The 14,568-nt window shown below is 38.5% G+C and overlaps 1 protein-coding gene across 1 annotated transcript in view; it reads left to right on the top strand.

Annotated features, from left to right (window-relative positions):
• The first annotated feature begins 7,519 nt into the window (after positions 1 to 7,519).
• The window catches only part of LOC135225195 (UDP-glucosyltransferase 2-like), a 123,250-nt gene continuing 116,201 nt past the window's right edge, over positions 7,520 to 14,568 (top strand). Inside the window, exon 1 of the mRNA XM_064264496.1 lies at positions 7,520 to 9,157. Coding sequence (XP_064120566.1) covers positions 8,345 to 9,157 — 813 coding nt within the window. The 5' untranslated portion in view covers positions 7,520 to 8,344. The remainder of the gene's footprint in view (positions 9,158 to 14,568) is intronic.

The raw sequence follows: 14,568 nt of genomic DNA, 5'->3' as shown, positions 1-14,568 counted from the left end.
AAAATGAAAATGAAAGCCCAGAAATGTAAGAAAAGGAACATGAAAAAGCATAGAAAGTAAGAAAAATGAACATGGAAAGCATAGAATGTAAGAAAATGAACAAGTAAAGCTAGAAAGTAAGAAATGACATGAAAAGCATAGAAAGTAAGAAAATGAACAGAAACATAGAATGTAAGAAATGAACATGAAAGGCTAGATAATGTCAGAAAAATGAAATGAAAAGCATAGAATCGTAAGAAAATGACAAGTAAAAGCCATAGAAGTAAGAGATGAACCATGAAAAGCAATAGAAGTAAAGAAAAAATGAACATGGAAAAGATAGAATGTAAGAAATGAACATGAAAAAGGGCATAGAATGTCAGAAAATGAAAACATGAAAAGCATAGAAATGGTCAAGAAAATGAACAATGAAGAAGCATTAAAGAAATAAGAAAATGAACAAGTAAAGGCAATAAGAAAAGTAAGAAAATGAACATGAAAAGCGTAGAATGTCAGAAAATGAACATGAAAAGCATAGAATGTCAGAAAATGAACATATAAGTATAGAATGTAAGAAAATGAAATTGGTACTTGGTTTATACCATAACATTTTCAACTGCAAATATCATATATTATCAATATGTCTTTAGTCTGTTACTGATTTTTTATTGTTCCCTTGTTAATACCTATGTCCAGTCAATGTTAATTATTGCTTCATTATCATATTTGTATGTGTTCATGTTCATTTGATCATGCTCTCAATATTATATCATTGTTCTTTACCTTGTATGTTATTATATCATTTGATGGCCATATTTATTTCATGTTACATTTCATTTTATAGTTCAAGTTATTTTCCGAGTTCTGTTTTATTTCATATTTCATATATCATATTTCATGTTAGATTTCCTGTTAGATTTCTTCATGCTATTATTCTTTATGGCCATGCTTTTTCATTTTTCAATTTCATTTCACCCAATCATATCATCATATATATTGTCATGACATATAAATTAAGCATCAATAAGGAAAATGTAAATGCAATTAAGTATTTCAACATATTTATTACAAAAATAAACATTATGAATGATATAAAATGCACAAAATAATTTAATATTAATAAAATAACTAAAAAATCATTTATTATTAAAAAAAAATAAAATTCTGATGCCCCCGTGGTCTGTGCGGTCCCTTTTATCCTCCCCGGAATGCGCGGCAACCTTCCATCCAATCGACCTATGTTTTTGTCAAAATTAAGAGGTGGTTGTGGAATTATTGATATTCAGTGTAAAGCGAAGTCAATCATGGTTAGTACATTTCTAAAATGTTTAAAAGATCGTTGTTTTGGTTACCAAATAATTATTTATTATTGTAAAGTCAGAGCAACCTACCTTATAGAAAATGAATGCCAACATCAGGATTGCACTATTTTTACACCTAGTTTTCATGAAAGTATGATAAATATATTACGAAGTGCTAATAAGATGACCTCTTATCCACAGATAAAAACGAAAGTGGTATATGAACATTTAATGAAAAACAGTGAATATGTTCCAAATATTGAAAAATTTTAGCCACTATTCAACTGGAAACTAATTTGGGAACATGTAAATAATAAGTATATAGAAAATAAAAGTAGAGAAATTTTCTTTAAGTATGTTCATGAAGTTTTAAGTACAAATGATACGTTAGCCATGATGAAAATAAAAGATGTTAAGGAATGCAGTTGTGGATGCATAGAAACTAATATGCATATGGTATATTTCTGTCCTTTGGTTAAGAATTTGTTGTCCTACGTATTCGAATTGCTTAGAAAATTATGTAAATTAAAAACTAATAGCAGGTTAAGGATTTTAAAACTAGATTTTGAAGCAAACTGAAAAAGGGATGAAAATACAACAATGGTAATAATAGCAGATTTTATTTCAAGTATACGGAATGCAAGATATTTGGAAATAAGTACTGACCAGCAAATTATTAAATGTATAAAAAATAGACTGTTAAATACATTTAATGTAAATATTATAGGATTTAAGTCTAATCTTAAAATTTCACAAATCAGTATGTTTCTAATTTAAAAATATATTTAGAAAAATAATAAATTGAAATATTTTTATATTATACATAGATCTTATATATATACAAGTAAAGTAATATTTCTTAATAAAAGAAAAAAAATATTATTGAGGTTCACCTAACACGCCGCACGCCCCGTAATATGTGCGCATCATTTATTAATCGTGTATGAAGGCGCCGTAAGGGCCCCTCACGGGCATCGCACAGTGCCGTAACATCACGCCATAGCACTCCCTCGCGGGTGGTACGACATCGCACCACGTGGGGTGTGGTGCGGGGCCGCGCCACACCGCTTACGGCTTCGTGCGACTTCACCAACCCGCCAGACGCCGCGCAGAATTTTGAAATGATTCAAAATCCGGACGGCGTCGCGCGGCTTTAATGGTCTTCGCCTGGCTCCACCAGCAAGGTGGCGCGCTTTTGGTGCGTTTATAGTCCAGTTTCTTGCGGTCCCACGCCGTAACAGCCCGCATCACAAGAGTGCGTAGGTGTAAACCAGTCTAAAGCAAAACAATCAACTCGATGTTGCACACATATAAAGTGTGCAGCGTCGATTGACAGTATATATAAAAGAATAATATATATAAATATATTATTATAATAATATGTGATTGTATATATTATACTCATATATATATTAATATATATGTGAGTGTATATATAGATATAATTACCACATATATATATATCTATATATAATATATATCTTAAAATAAAAATAGTATGTGTGGTGTACACACACACACACAACACACACACACACACATATTATATATATTATATATATATATATATATTATATATAATATATATTTATATATGTATATTTATATAGATACATTATATATACACATAGTATATATAAGTATATAAACATATATATATGTATTCGTGTATCTATATATTTTATATACGTATACATATATATACACATAGTATATATAAGTATATAGAACACTATATATATGTATGCGTGTATATATATATAATATATATATATATATTATAGTATCTATCAATGTCATAAATAGTATATATATATATATAATATATTGTATTCATTTCTAAATTTCGAGTGTAATTCTCCTGAACTTAATACTGACCTTAGGGTACTTCATAGCATCTTTTTATTCTCTGGAAAAAAAAACACGAAGAAGAATCCTCTCCTCTTCTGTCATTTAAAGAAGAAGAAGAAGAAGAAGAAGAACAGCAATAGGAACGGGAGAGTATTTTGTGAATCAAAAGTCCCCAACAAACCTCGCCTTTATCCCGGTCGTATTTCATCGTCGACCTGTCGCCAAAGGAAGACAACCGTTTTGTGTGAATCACATCTCCGGCGTCCCGCGTGTATAAAGCAGTTCTGTTTCATCACCGTTTCGACCGCAAGGCCTGACGTGAAGCTGGTTCTCTCCTCTCTCTCTCTCAAAGGTAGGACGACCTTCCCTCATGAGAAATGGCACGTGTAGGCGAAGCGCCTTATCACTACAGATGCTGTAGAAGATAGAGGTTTCTATCGCTGCTCGATGTATGACTTTGAAGGGGAAAACTGCATGGGAGTACGTAGTGACTTCAACGGAGAAACAGATCCACAGTTATGTAAGGGTACAAATATCATTTTAAATAAATCTGCACAGAGAACTTTCGGGAATCTGTTCGATTCCGGAATGCTTTCTGTAGAGATTTATTTTAAACATATTTGTTCCCTTACATAACTGAGGATCTGTCCGTCCATTTCAAGACTCGAGCTGCTGTGAGTATTTTTCAAGTGACTTTATTCACTTGAGATAAATTCATATTATGTTTAAGGCCAATAAATAGGTTTCGCTCGAAAAACAGTACGTTAACGGAAGCTTAATTACTTTAACTGTAAATGTGAATCATTTCTGATGGATGGATTAACGTAAACTTAAGAATATGTTGTTAGTTTAACTCTAAATCTGGGGTTTTCGCGACTTATATAATGTTTCAGTTTGTGTTCATGTACGGGGATAAGCATGATGTTATTTTTGTTCAAGAATGTATTTGCATCAGCCTAATGTCCTTTGATGGTAGAATAGGCGCAGCTGACAATATATGGTTACACTAGCTGCTTCCAAACCCGCAATTAGAATTGATATAAGAATTTTTAATGTAACAATGACGTTATACGTCGCTTCTCACTATTTCCTTGAGCGTTGCTGTACAGCAATAATTCTGCGACCTCTCAATAGTGGATGTAGTCTTAAAATCAAAAGAAATCAGCCAAATCGGTATACGAGATGTATCAGATTTCTTTGCCAACTCCCAAAAAGACGTGAGATTGGTAACAGAAAGGCGCTCCCAGAAATGAGCAAGGCAGCTTGTACGAACGACATCGGGTTAGAGAACCTTCGAAAAATCTGAGAGACAAGACTCAACTTCATCCGCAATTATTCTCTTAGCGGTCTCTACGTCTTCCAGAAGGCCACGCCATGTATCTTCTGTGGTAGACTGTATCCGACAATATCCGTCTCTCCCTCGTGTAGGATTGTTTTATCTCCATTTCTCTATGGACGCCCCTTAGACGCATAATTGACAGATCTGATCTTGTTCACTATTGACAGATTTCCATCTACTGCAATGATTGAATGTCCCGTCCACCTAGAGCCTACCATGGCTGAATTGTTGTAGATTTCACAGCTTCCTATGGGCTAACTCCACAGGATGTCTTCCCTATATGAACCGATACTCATCGCAATTTTACGAAGAATGCAATGATGTGAAATCTACAAGTGGACGGGACATGTAACCACTGCAGTACATGGAGATCTATCAACATTGAACAAGATCAGATCTGTCAATTTTGTGTCTATATTGAGCATTACAGAAAAACAGGCTACAAGGGGCGTCCATAGAGAAATGGAGATAAAACAATACCACACGAGAGAGATACGGATATTGTCGGATACAGTTTTTTTTTTTTTTTTTTTTTTTTTTTTTACGGTGTTTTTACGTTGCATGGAACCAGTGGTTATTCAGCAACGGGACAAACGGCTTTAGGTGACTTCCGAACCACGACGTGAGTGAACTTCTATCACCAAAATTGTCGGATACAGTCTACCACAGAAGATACATGGCGTGGTCCTCTGGAAGACGCAGAGAATAACTGCGGATGGAGTCGAGTCTTGTCTCTCAGATTCTTCAGAGGTTCTCTCACCTGATGTCATTCGTGGCTCTGACAAGGCAGCGCCTCTCAGAGAGAAACAAAGCGATAGATTTTTGTAGAACAATTTCGCAATGACCCTTGAGTCCCTCAAACTATACTATAGTAGATTCACATCAACCGTGCATTTGATGTCTAGGCCCGTCCCGCTCCTGATTGACTGTTGATAAGCCACTCACAGAGCTGGAAACTCTCAGTCTCTCTTGAAAGTTCACATAGGAAGGATGTATGTTCCATCTCTCCTGAGGGATACGTCTTTCAAAAGTATCCCTCGGGAGAGGTGGAACATATATCCTGCCTATGTGAACTCTCGAGAGAGACTGAGAGTTTCCAGCCCTGTCATTGGCTTATCACCAGCCAATCAGGAGCGTCGTAAGGGACTGGCCTAGACAGCAGATGCACGGTTGATGTGAATCTACCATACCAAGCCTGATATCACAGGATGGAAAACTTGTACGGGGAGGAAAGTGATCTTCAGTGAGCTTAATTGTAACCACATGAACACAACAAACATCATTTTTCCCCGAAAGCTGCAAAAAAAAAAAAAAAAAAAAAAAAAAAATTCTTAGTAATTCTTATAGTATGTATTATCTTTTGCAAGCACCGAGGCTTTAAAATAGACGATGATACCAACCTACAGGACTTGAGAGAGAGAGAGAGAGAGAGAGAGAGAGAGAGAGAGAGAGAGAGAGAGAGATAATAGCATCCTTAATGTATATATAACTCTAAGAGGAAAAACTCCGATGAATGACAAACGGAATACGGCATTCATTGAATCATCCTCATTTTAAAAGAAATTTAGAAGTTATAATTCATTTTTTCCTATATAAACATGAAAGTCCTCTCCAGAGGAATTGTTATTTAGTTTTTTAGCGAAAAAAAAACCGCTCTTGTTCTTTGAACTTTTTAATGGATTTGGAGAAGGTTTTTCCAAAAGAGTAGAAAAATATAATAAATAGATTATAATTAAATAAATAAATATATAAAATAGAAATAATAAAAAAAAAATACACACTCAGCTAGGCGATCTTTTTTTCCCACAGGGGAGAGAGAGAGAGAAGGATCATGCTAGTTTTACATAGCATAGAAATATTTTAGCACCAGTTCGAACTAGTTCTGACTGCTAGAAGAATCTGCACACGCGAAGTATATGTTCCAGTTCGAACCGGTTCTGGTTCTTGGGCGGAAAGACAAACAAACAGTCAGTTTATGTTGTCGTTTTTTATGCTCTTTCTTTTTCGTATATGCCAGTCTTTGCTTCAATCAGTCTCCCTGCGAGATAGTAAGGAAAATGGCCTTGTTTTTCCTACTATTTTCTTGCATGCAATGGAACTGCTGACTGGCCTTCGTGCCCTTGAAGATTACTTCATTTATTCCCACTTTTATTGCTTCTTATAAGAACAATATTATTCCAGTCATTTTGACAGACTCACATTTTCAGATTCACTCAACCTTCGTCGTGGGTTTAACTAATTAAAATTCCTTTTAAGAGAATTACCTACAAACAATTTCTTTTCCATGAATATCTTAATTCACACTTAGCACTTTTTGGCAACTTTCTAAAAGCAAAAACACATTCTTCTCTTCACTCTACTGTGCTACACTTCACTCAGGATGATTGATGAGAGGTCGCTGATGTGCTATTTATATCTCACGTTGATTTTCTGAATATTCAACAGACATAAATCGTGTACAATACTCGCCATGAATAAAGGAAAAATAAAAATAAGTCGTTTTGATCTTCTGAATTAGTACGAAAACAATCCTCTCTTCGCTCTACACTTCACTAAGGAGGATGCATAAAATTTGCTGTCCATATTTCATGTCAGACGTAAATTCTCTGACATTTCAGCCGAAAATAAATGGTGCAGAATATTCCCCGCGAAGAAAGAATCCATTTTACAAATAAAAAAGGACCTTTTTTCATCTCGAGTGTTCGTACGGTGGATGTTAAATGCGGCGTAGAGATCCCGTAGAGTTTATCCACCGTCCTCGCTCTCGCAAGTTCCAACGTCACAGGAATGAATGAACCCATCGAACGCTTCTTATTCCTTGCTTCTCCTCGCTTGCAGGTTCACGCCCTGGACACGAACGCTGAGAACCCCACCAGGAGTAGCACCAGCAGCAGTAGCAGTAGCAGGAACAGTCGATTTGTAAAACCTGTAGGACTTGTAGGACCTACTTACTATAGTTCCCCAAGCAACGCTGTGGATGCGTGCCAGTAGCACTAAGCAGCTTAGGGACTAAATGATAATTGGATGGGATGGATGGCGCCCTTAGGAGGGAGGAGGGGGAGGGTGTCAAGGATATCAGTGCCAGATACGAGCTTAGCGTCTGAGGGAGGAGGAGGAGGAGGAGGAGGCTTTGAGGGAGGAGGGGGAATCAGGAAGATGAGGAAGGAGGGGTATTGGGAGCTCCTTCCCGTTCCCCCTCCTCACGGGCAGGCTAGCCTAGCCTGCCCTCAGTGCGGGTAGTCGCTGTGGGCAGTAGTAGTACCACAGCATCTCCACCTGGCTATACCCGTGGCTCTTTCTCTCTTCCTCTCTCTCTCTCTCTCGTCTTATCTCTCACTAAGGCAGCGCACTTCGCGTCTGAATTCACTCCGCTTCCCGCGCCACTCTGCTTCAAACTGCCGCTCTGACCTCACCTCCTCCTCTGCACTCACTCAAGCAACCTTCAGCGTGACTCCTTCTCGGCCACTCAGCCAGCCAGTCAGTCAGCCAGCGAGCCAGTTAGTCAGTAAGCCAGTCCAGAAAGCCAGCGAGCCATTCAGCCAGCCAATCAGCCAGTCACCTTCGCGCTCTTTTCCAGTTTCCTGGTGCTTCTGACAAGGCAGACCAGACAGACAGACGTCAAAAAGTGCGCGAACTCCTCCTCCGGCGAAGCAGAGTGGAAGAAGTGTAATGTTTCTCTTATGGTCCTTGATGGTTCTCAGTCCGAATGAACTTTCGAAAGCGCGTGAGTAAACTTTGCCTGAAAAACCTCGAAAGCCTTTCGTTAACGGGTTACAAATCTCTCTTCCTGTCTGTCTCTGCTCAGTGAACGAGTCTCTCTCTCTCTCTCTCTCTCTCTCTCTCTCTCTCTCTGTCTCTCTCGCCGAAGAACAATATGCTGCTCAAGGTGGTGATAGCAGCAGCCCTGGGGCTGACTTTGTGCTTAGGGCCTGCCCCGGCCTCTCCTGCAGAGGTGCTGGTGCTGACACCCTTCGGCTCGTGGTCAGTGAGGTCTCTCTTCTCCGTGCTGACGGAGGGCCTGGCCGCCAGGGGACATTCGGTCACCTTCGTGTCCAGCGGCGACCCCGTTCCCCAACACCCGAACATCACTCATGTGGTGTCGCCCCACTCGGCCCTGGACCAGATGGACCCCTTCGAGCTGCGGGAGAACGGCGCCGTCTTCCGGCTGTGGATGAAGGCGTTCCCCATCGTGGCCCGGGAGATGTACTCCGACCCCAAGGTCATGGAGCTGTGGCGCCACAGGCACAAGTTCGACGCCATCATCGTCAACAGCGCCGCCAACGAGATGGCCTTCCCCTTCCTCATCGACCTGAAGGCGCCCTTCATCACGCTGTCACCGGCGGGGGCCGAGCCCCTCCAACTGAGCTACCTGGGCAATATCGTGTCCCCGGCAGCCCTGCCGACGGTGGTCGTCCCATACGACGACAACCTGACCTTGTGGGAGCGCCTCGTGAACACCTTCGTCACGCTGGTGCTCAGGTACTCCTTCCGGCGGACCGTGTGGCGGCCTTTGTCCGCCGCCCTCAGGGACAGCTTCCCCGATCTGCCCGATCTCTACGAGATGTACCCCAAGCAGTCTCTGAACCTCCTCAATCAACACCACCTGCTGGACGGGGCCATTCCTCTCCTGCCCAACCAGGTGGAGGTGGGATGCATGCACTGCAGGCCAACCAAACCCCTGCCTACAGTAAGTAACCTCTGCTCAGTTACAGTCAGTTACAGGCCGGGCAAGTGTTATTGCACGGTCTTCGTCTACTTCTTCTTCTTCTTCTTCCTCCTCCTCCTCCTCTTCTTTTGATTTCAGAACGCTTTACGTAAGCTCTGTCACTTTCGTACCCTCCTCCTGTCGGGGTACGGTTTCTCCGTGCTCTCTGTTTGTGTACCTTGGTGGATGTATTTGGGGTGACTTCTGACGCTGAAAATACTCTTAGTGTTTCACATCATTTCACCTTTAAGTTATACTGAGGTTCATTTATTCATTCTAATAAATAACTGCAAACACATAAATTTACCAGTAAGTCACACTGAAGTTCATTCATTTTGTCTAATAACTGTACACATATATATTTACCTGTGAGTCATTCATTTTACCCAATAACGTATACACAAATTTACCAGTAAGTCACACTGAAGCGCATTTATTTTTTAATAAATGTAAGAGCATAAATTTACCTGTAATTCACACTGAAGTTCATGTATCTTTTCTAATAACTGTAAACGTAAAATTTCCTTTTTGATGATGACTAATTAATCTGTAAGCCACAAACAATTAAAAATGAACATTTTCAATAATTAATAATCAAAGTTTAAGTCATACAGGTCTTCTCAATCATTCTTTAATGTAATTAACATGCATTTCAAAAATGCATCTTGGATTGACTACCAACACAAAATTTCCTGTAATTGCTTAAATCAAATTTAACAGGTGTCACAACTCCAATATATTATTTTTTCCTTACTTTCCTTAGCGACAGAAATAATTATTTAAAAGTTACTTTAGTGTGACCGCTAAATTCATTATTATTATTATTTTTTAAGACGTTTTAAAATCTCTATTTTTAGAGTAATTATTATTTTTTTCCTTATTCGGTATTATTTCAGCATTACTTTTACGTTTAGGATGTGAGCAATTTTCTTATATATAAGAATACATACAAATATACATTGCATATATATTTATGTATATACTATATACACACATTTGTAGAGAGATTCATTACGGTTTACGCGAATACCTTTAAGAAGAAATTTGCCACAAATAGATTGAATTTATTTCTATTGAATTATATGCTGGCATGCATGTACACACACACACACACATATATATATATATTATATATATATATATATATATATATATATATGTGTGTGTGTGTGTGTGTGCGTGTGTATGTATGTAAAGTGAAAATATATATATATATTATATTATATATATATATCTATATATATATATATATTATATATATATATCTATATATAATATCTATTATATTATATATATATATATAGTATATATATATATTATAACTATAACTAAGTATATATATTATATAGTATATATATATATATATATATATATATTATATATATATACCGCGGAAAGCGCATTTGAAAATGGTATTATTATTTGATATGATTATTATTATTATTATTATTTATTATTAGACAAAGGAAAAACCCCTATTCATATAGAACCAAAACACAGGGACCAATGATTTGAGATTCAAGTGGAAAAAGCGACGATGTTCATTTGAAATCGTAATAATCAGAGAGGACACCTTCTCCGAGGGCAATAGCATTGAAAATAATGGGTATTTCAACGGCGTCCAATCAATATAGAGTCTTCTCTATTCTTCTAACCGTCTTCTTTTCATCAGCGTGTAGCTAGTCTATTATCAAGCTTCCTAAGGACAAGAAAAGTCTCCTTGTGATTTCAGTTTTATTACCTTTGACGTTCCAAACGCGCTATGGCCGTTATTTTCAAAAAGTGTCTGAATTGTTATGCAAGTTACATGGGCGCATACGTATAGCAAGCGGGGTTAGAGGCTGTACAGTTGTCAGGTCGGTTATCAAGCTGCAGTCATCTACTATATTATATATATATATATATAATATATATAGATATATATCTATATATATATTATATTTATATTATTTATATATAGCTATCTATTATAATATATATATATTAAGTATATATATATATATTTATATGTTTTATATATTATATATTATCTATTAATTTTTTTTTTTATTTATGCAGTGCAATTTTCTCTGTGGAAAAAAAATTCGTGACCAAGGCTTTCAGAATTTCCTAGGTGAAAATGTCCTCTGTCTCTATTTATCAGTAACTGTTTATACTTTTATGTATTTAGTTTATCTATTTATCTATGAATTAATTAATTAATTTATTTATTTATTTTTGGGATTGAAAACGTCTCTTTATGTGATATTTAATCGTAAGTGTTTCAATCAATTGTGAAATTAAATTTAAATGCCTACTTCTCGAGTATTCTCTGTAGTACGTGGAATTAGGAATTCCAAATATAATGATAATAGATCATCATCGAACTTTACATCTGAAAAAAAAAAAAAGAAATAAAAACACACACACTCACACAGGCAAATTGGAGACCAAATATATGCTAACATATCCAACCGCAGTTTCAGAGCATAAACAGAGAGCGAGCGTAATGCTCCGAAACTGCAGTAAGTTAGATTGTTTAAAATACATTTGTTGTTCAATTTTGTTTTTCAAAAATCTAAAGTATACTGCCATGTTTAATTACATTTATAAATATATTCTGTGAGATTCTTATACATTGGCCGCCAGGAATTCCGATAGACACGTTTTTCCTTATTGGAACTGGATTGTAAGATTTAGGTCGAAAGCATAGCGCTGGGACCTATGAGGTCATTCAGCGCTGAAAGGGAAACTGAGAGTAGGAAAGGAGGTTTGAATGGTGTGTATGACGGACGGCCGGTGGGGGGGGGCCTCAAAGCAGTTGCACCATGAAACAATATTGTTGGGCGAGGGATAAGAAAAGGAAGTTGAAAAAAAAGAGACTATGAATGGAGGCTCAGTTAAAAGAATGAAAGGGGCTGCAGCTGGGGGCTTAAGGGACGCCGCAAAGAACGTCAAGTAATGCCTACAGTGCACCGCGTGAGGTGCACTGATGGCACTATGGGAAAGTTTTCTTAATGATTGCAATATAGTATTCATATGATTCAAGCATTTGGGAATGTATAAAATAACTGGTGAATCTCCACAATGTCTTAAAATTTATGCACTGACGGAGTTATTCATAAGTTATACGTAAAAGAATATTATTTTCATTTTCCTGAAAATAAATTTGTTCCTACACGCATCAGAAATATGACCATGTGGCGGGATCACAAAAACAAGTAACCTCCCCATATAAACTTAACCTGTCTGGCTATCAAACCCACCCTCAATCACACTTTCCACTTAACACTAGAAAACACAGCAGGACAATTGCCCCAATACCTACATACAGAACAAAAACACAAACAGGTACTCACCGCTGGCTTCTGATACCTAAGACTAGGCTGTGCTGTCGTCCACTGGATATAGGCTATAGGCTAGCCAACACACAACCACCGCCGACAACCAAACACAAATCAACCACCCGGGACCCACAACCCCACAAAAACTAAATAACCCAACGACTAAATGCAGATGAACACCAACCGCCTGAAAAAACACGACAACCACACGACTTACAGCAGTACAACAACCCGCCAAAATCAACCCTGCCCCAACCACCACTAACAGACACCGAAAATGCACCACCAACCTTCTTAACCTCACCACAACCAGACAGACACATGCACAACAACTTCACAACCCCAAAATCTATCAAATAACACACAAACAACGAAACACCAAAGGAAAACTGCTGCCAAAACCAACACTGACTTGACCAGACACCTCACTGTTTACAACTCTCGTAACAGACTTCCATTGACTACCTACAGAGTGCCACAACAGACATGCTTCCGACCGCCATCTAACCACTCCCATTCATTCTTCCACCAATCTCTCTCTCTCTCTCTCTCTCACACAACCTTTGTAGATGTTGTCAAATATAAACTAAAATTACTCCTCCATATTACCTCCCCCATTACATTTGACAACATTCTCCTTACACTCACAACATCCACACTAAATTGCCTTTCGCAACACCCAAGGATGCTCAGATGCAGGTCCCCTGGATCTTGTTTGAGGACCATCATACACTCTTTCAGTTACATCGCCATTCACTTCTTCCAAACCACTTTCTTTCAAACTCCATTATCTCCCTCACTACCATCCTACCAAATCCATTCACTACTTCACCGATGTCTTCCAACTCTGTTCCAACATCTCCCCTATTTCGGCCACCAAACCACTCAGTTCATCCATACTTCTGTCAAACTCCTGCAAAGACTTATCCATCCTATCAACCACCTCCTCACTATTCAGTTTCCTTCTCACTGAAGTCTTACTTGTCCCTGTCAACTCAAACCCACATACACCACAAGTATCATTCATTCCCCCAAAGTCATCCGTAGCGCACGCTTTATCAACCGTTTGCACCCTACCACCAACCCCTTTACCATGCCGTTCACGCTTTTCCCTTCCACTTCCTCTCTCCACACTCTTCTGTTTTCTTCCATACTCAACCAACACCAACTGTCGATCTCCCAGACCAATTTGTTCACCAACAGTCGGCTCATACTTATTCACCCTCAACCATTCACTCATCGCATTCTCCCGAACATAGTGTGTACTTCCCTCCCACTTATGGAGCTGGTTATGGTGTGCCCTAACCTCATCCAGTCCCCCACCTACTCGCAATTTCCCCAAAACATAACTCAATCCACTCGGTCCCACTTCCAAAATCTCAGGCCCTTCAAATTTCTCCCTTACTTTATTCACATTCATTCTTCCCATCTCAACCACCTCTTTCAACACCTTATCCCCATCTTAAAACTCTCAAACCTTTCACTCGCTTTCTTCCACAAATCCCGATCACCTTCTGACAGACCCAACCGCGGTCTGACAATCCTTTCAAAATTCAACACATATTTACAAGGAGACATACCTATACTCTTCTGCAGTGTGGCATTATATACCCAAACTGCACGTCCTACATACATATCCCAATCCTTGTCGCTCTTACTCATCATTCGCAAAATCTCAGTCATCGTCCTAACAGTCCTTTCAGCCAACCCATTCGCACTGGGCATATACGGAGTAGAATACACATGCACAATACCCCATTCCTTCAACATTTCTTCAAATTCCCATCCCACAAACTCAGGTCCATTATCACTCAACATTTTTGCCGGCTTACACACACACATTGGCAACATCACTTGACCCACCATTCGTGCAACAGTTTCACTCCTCTTATCTTTGATGGGAACACATAAGCAAATTTACTCATGTGATCCACCATCACAATCATCCCCACGTGTCCTCTCGCAGTCCTGGGCAAAGAAACACAATCAATCACAAGCATTTCAAACGGCTCTTTCATCTGCAATCGCAACACAGGTGGACTTGCATGCACACTGATACTTTCCCCTCTG

Source organism: Macrobrachium nipponense, chromosome 13, assembly GCF_015104395.2.
Source record: "Macrobrachium nipponense isolate FS-2020 chromosome 13, ASM1510439v2, whole genome shotgun sequence".
Classification (NCBI taxonomy): Eukaryota; Metazoa; Arthropoda; class Malacostraca; order Decapoda; family Palaemonidae; genus Macrobrachium; species Macrobrachium nipponense.
The sequence above is the reverse complement of the archived record's forward strand: the minus strand, read 5'-3'. Positions and strand labels throughout refer to the sequence as shown.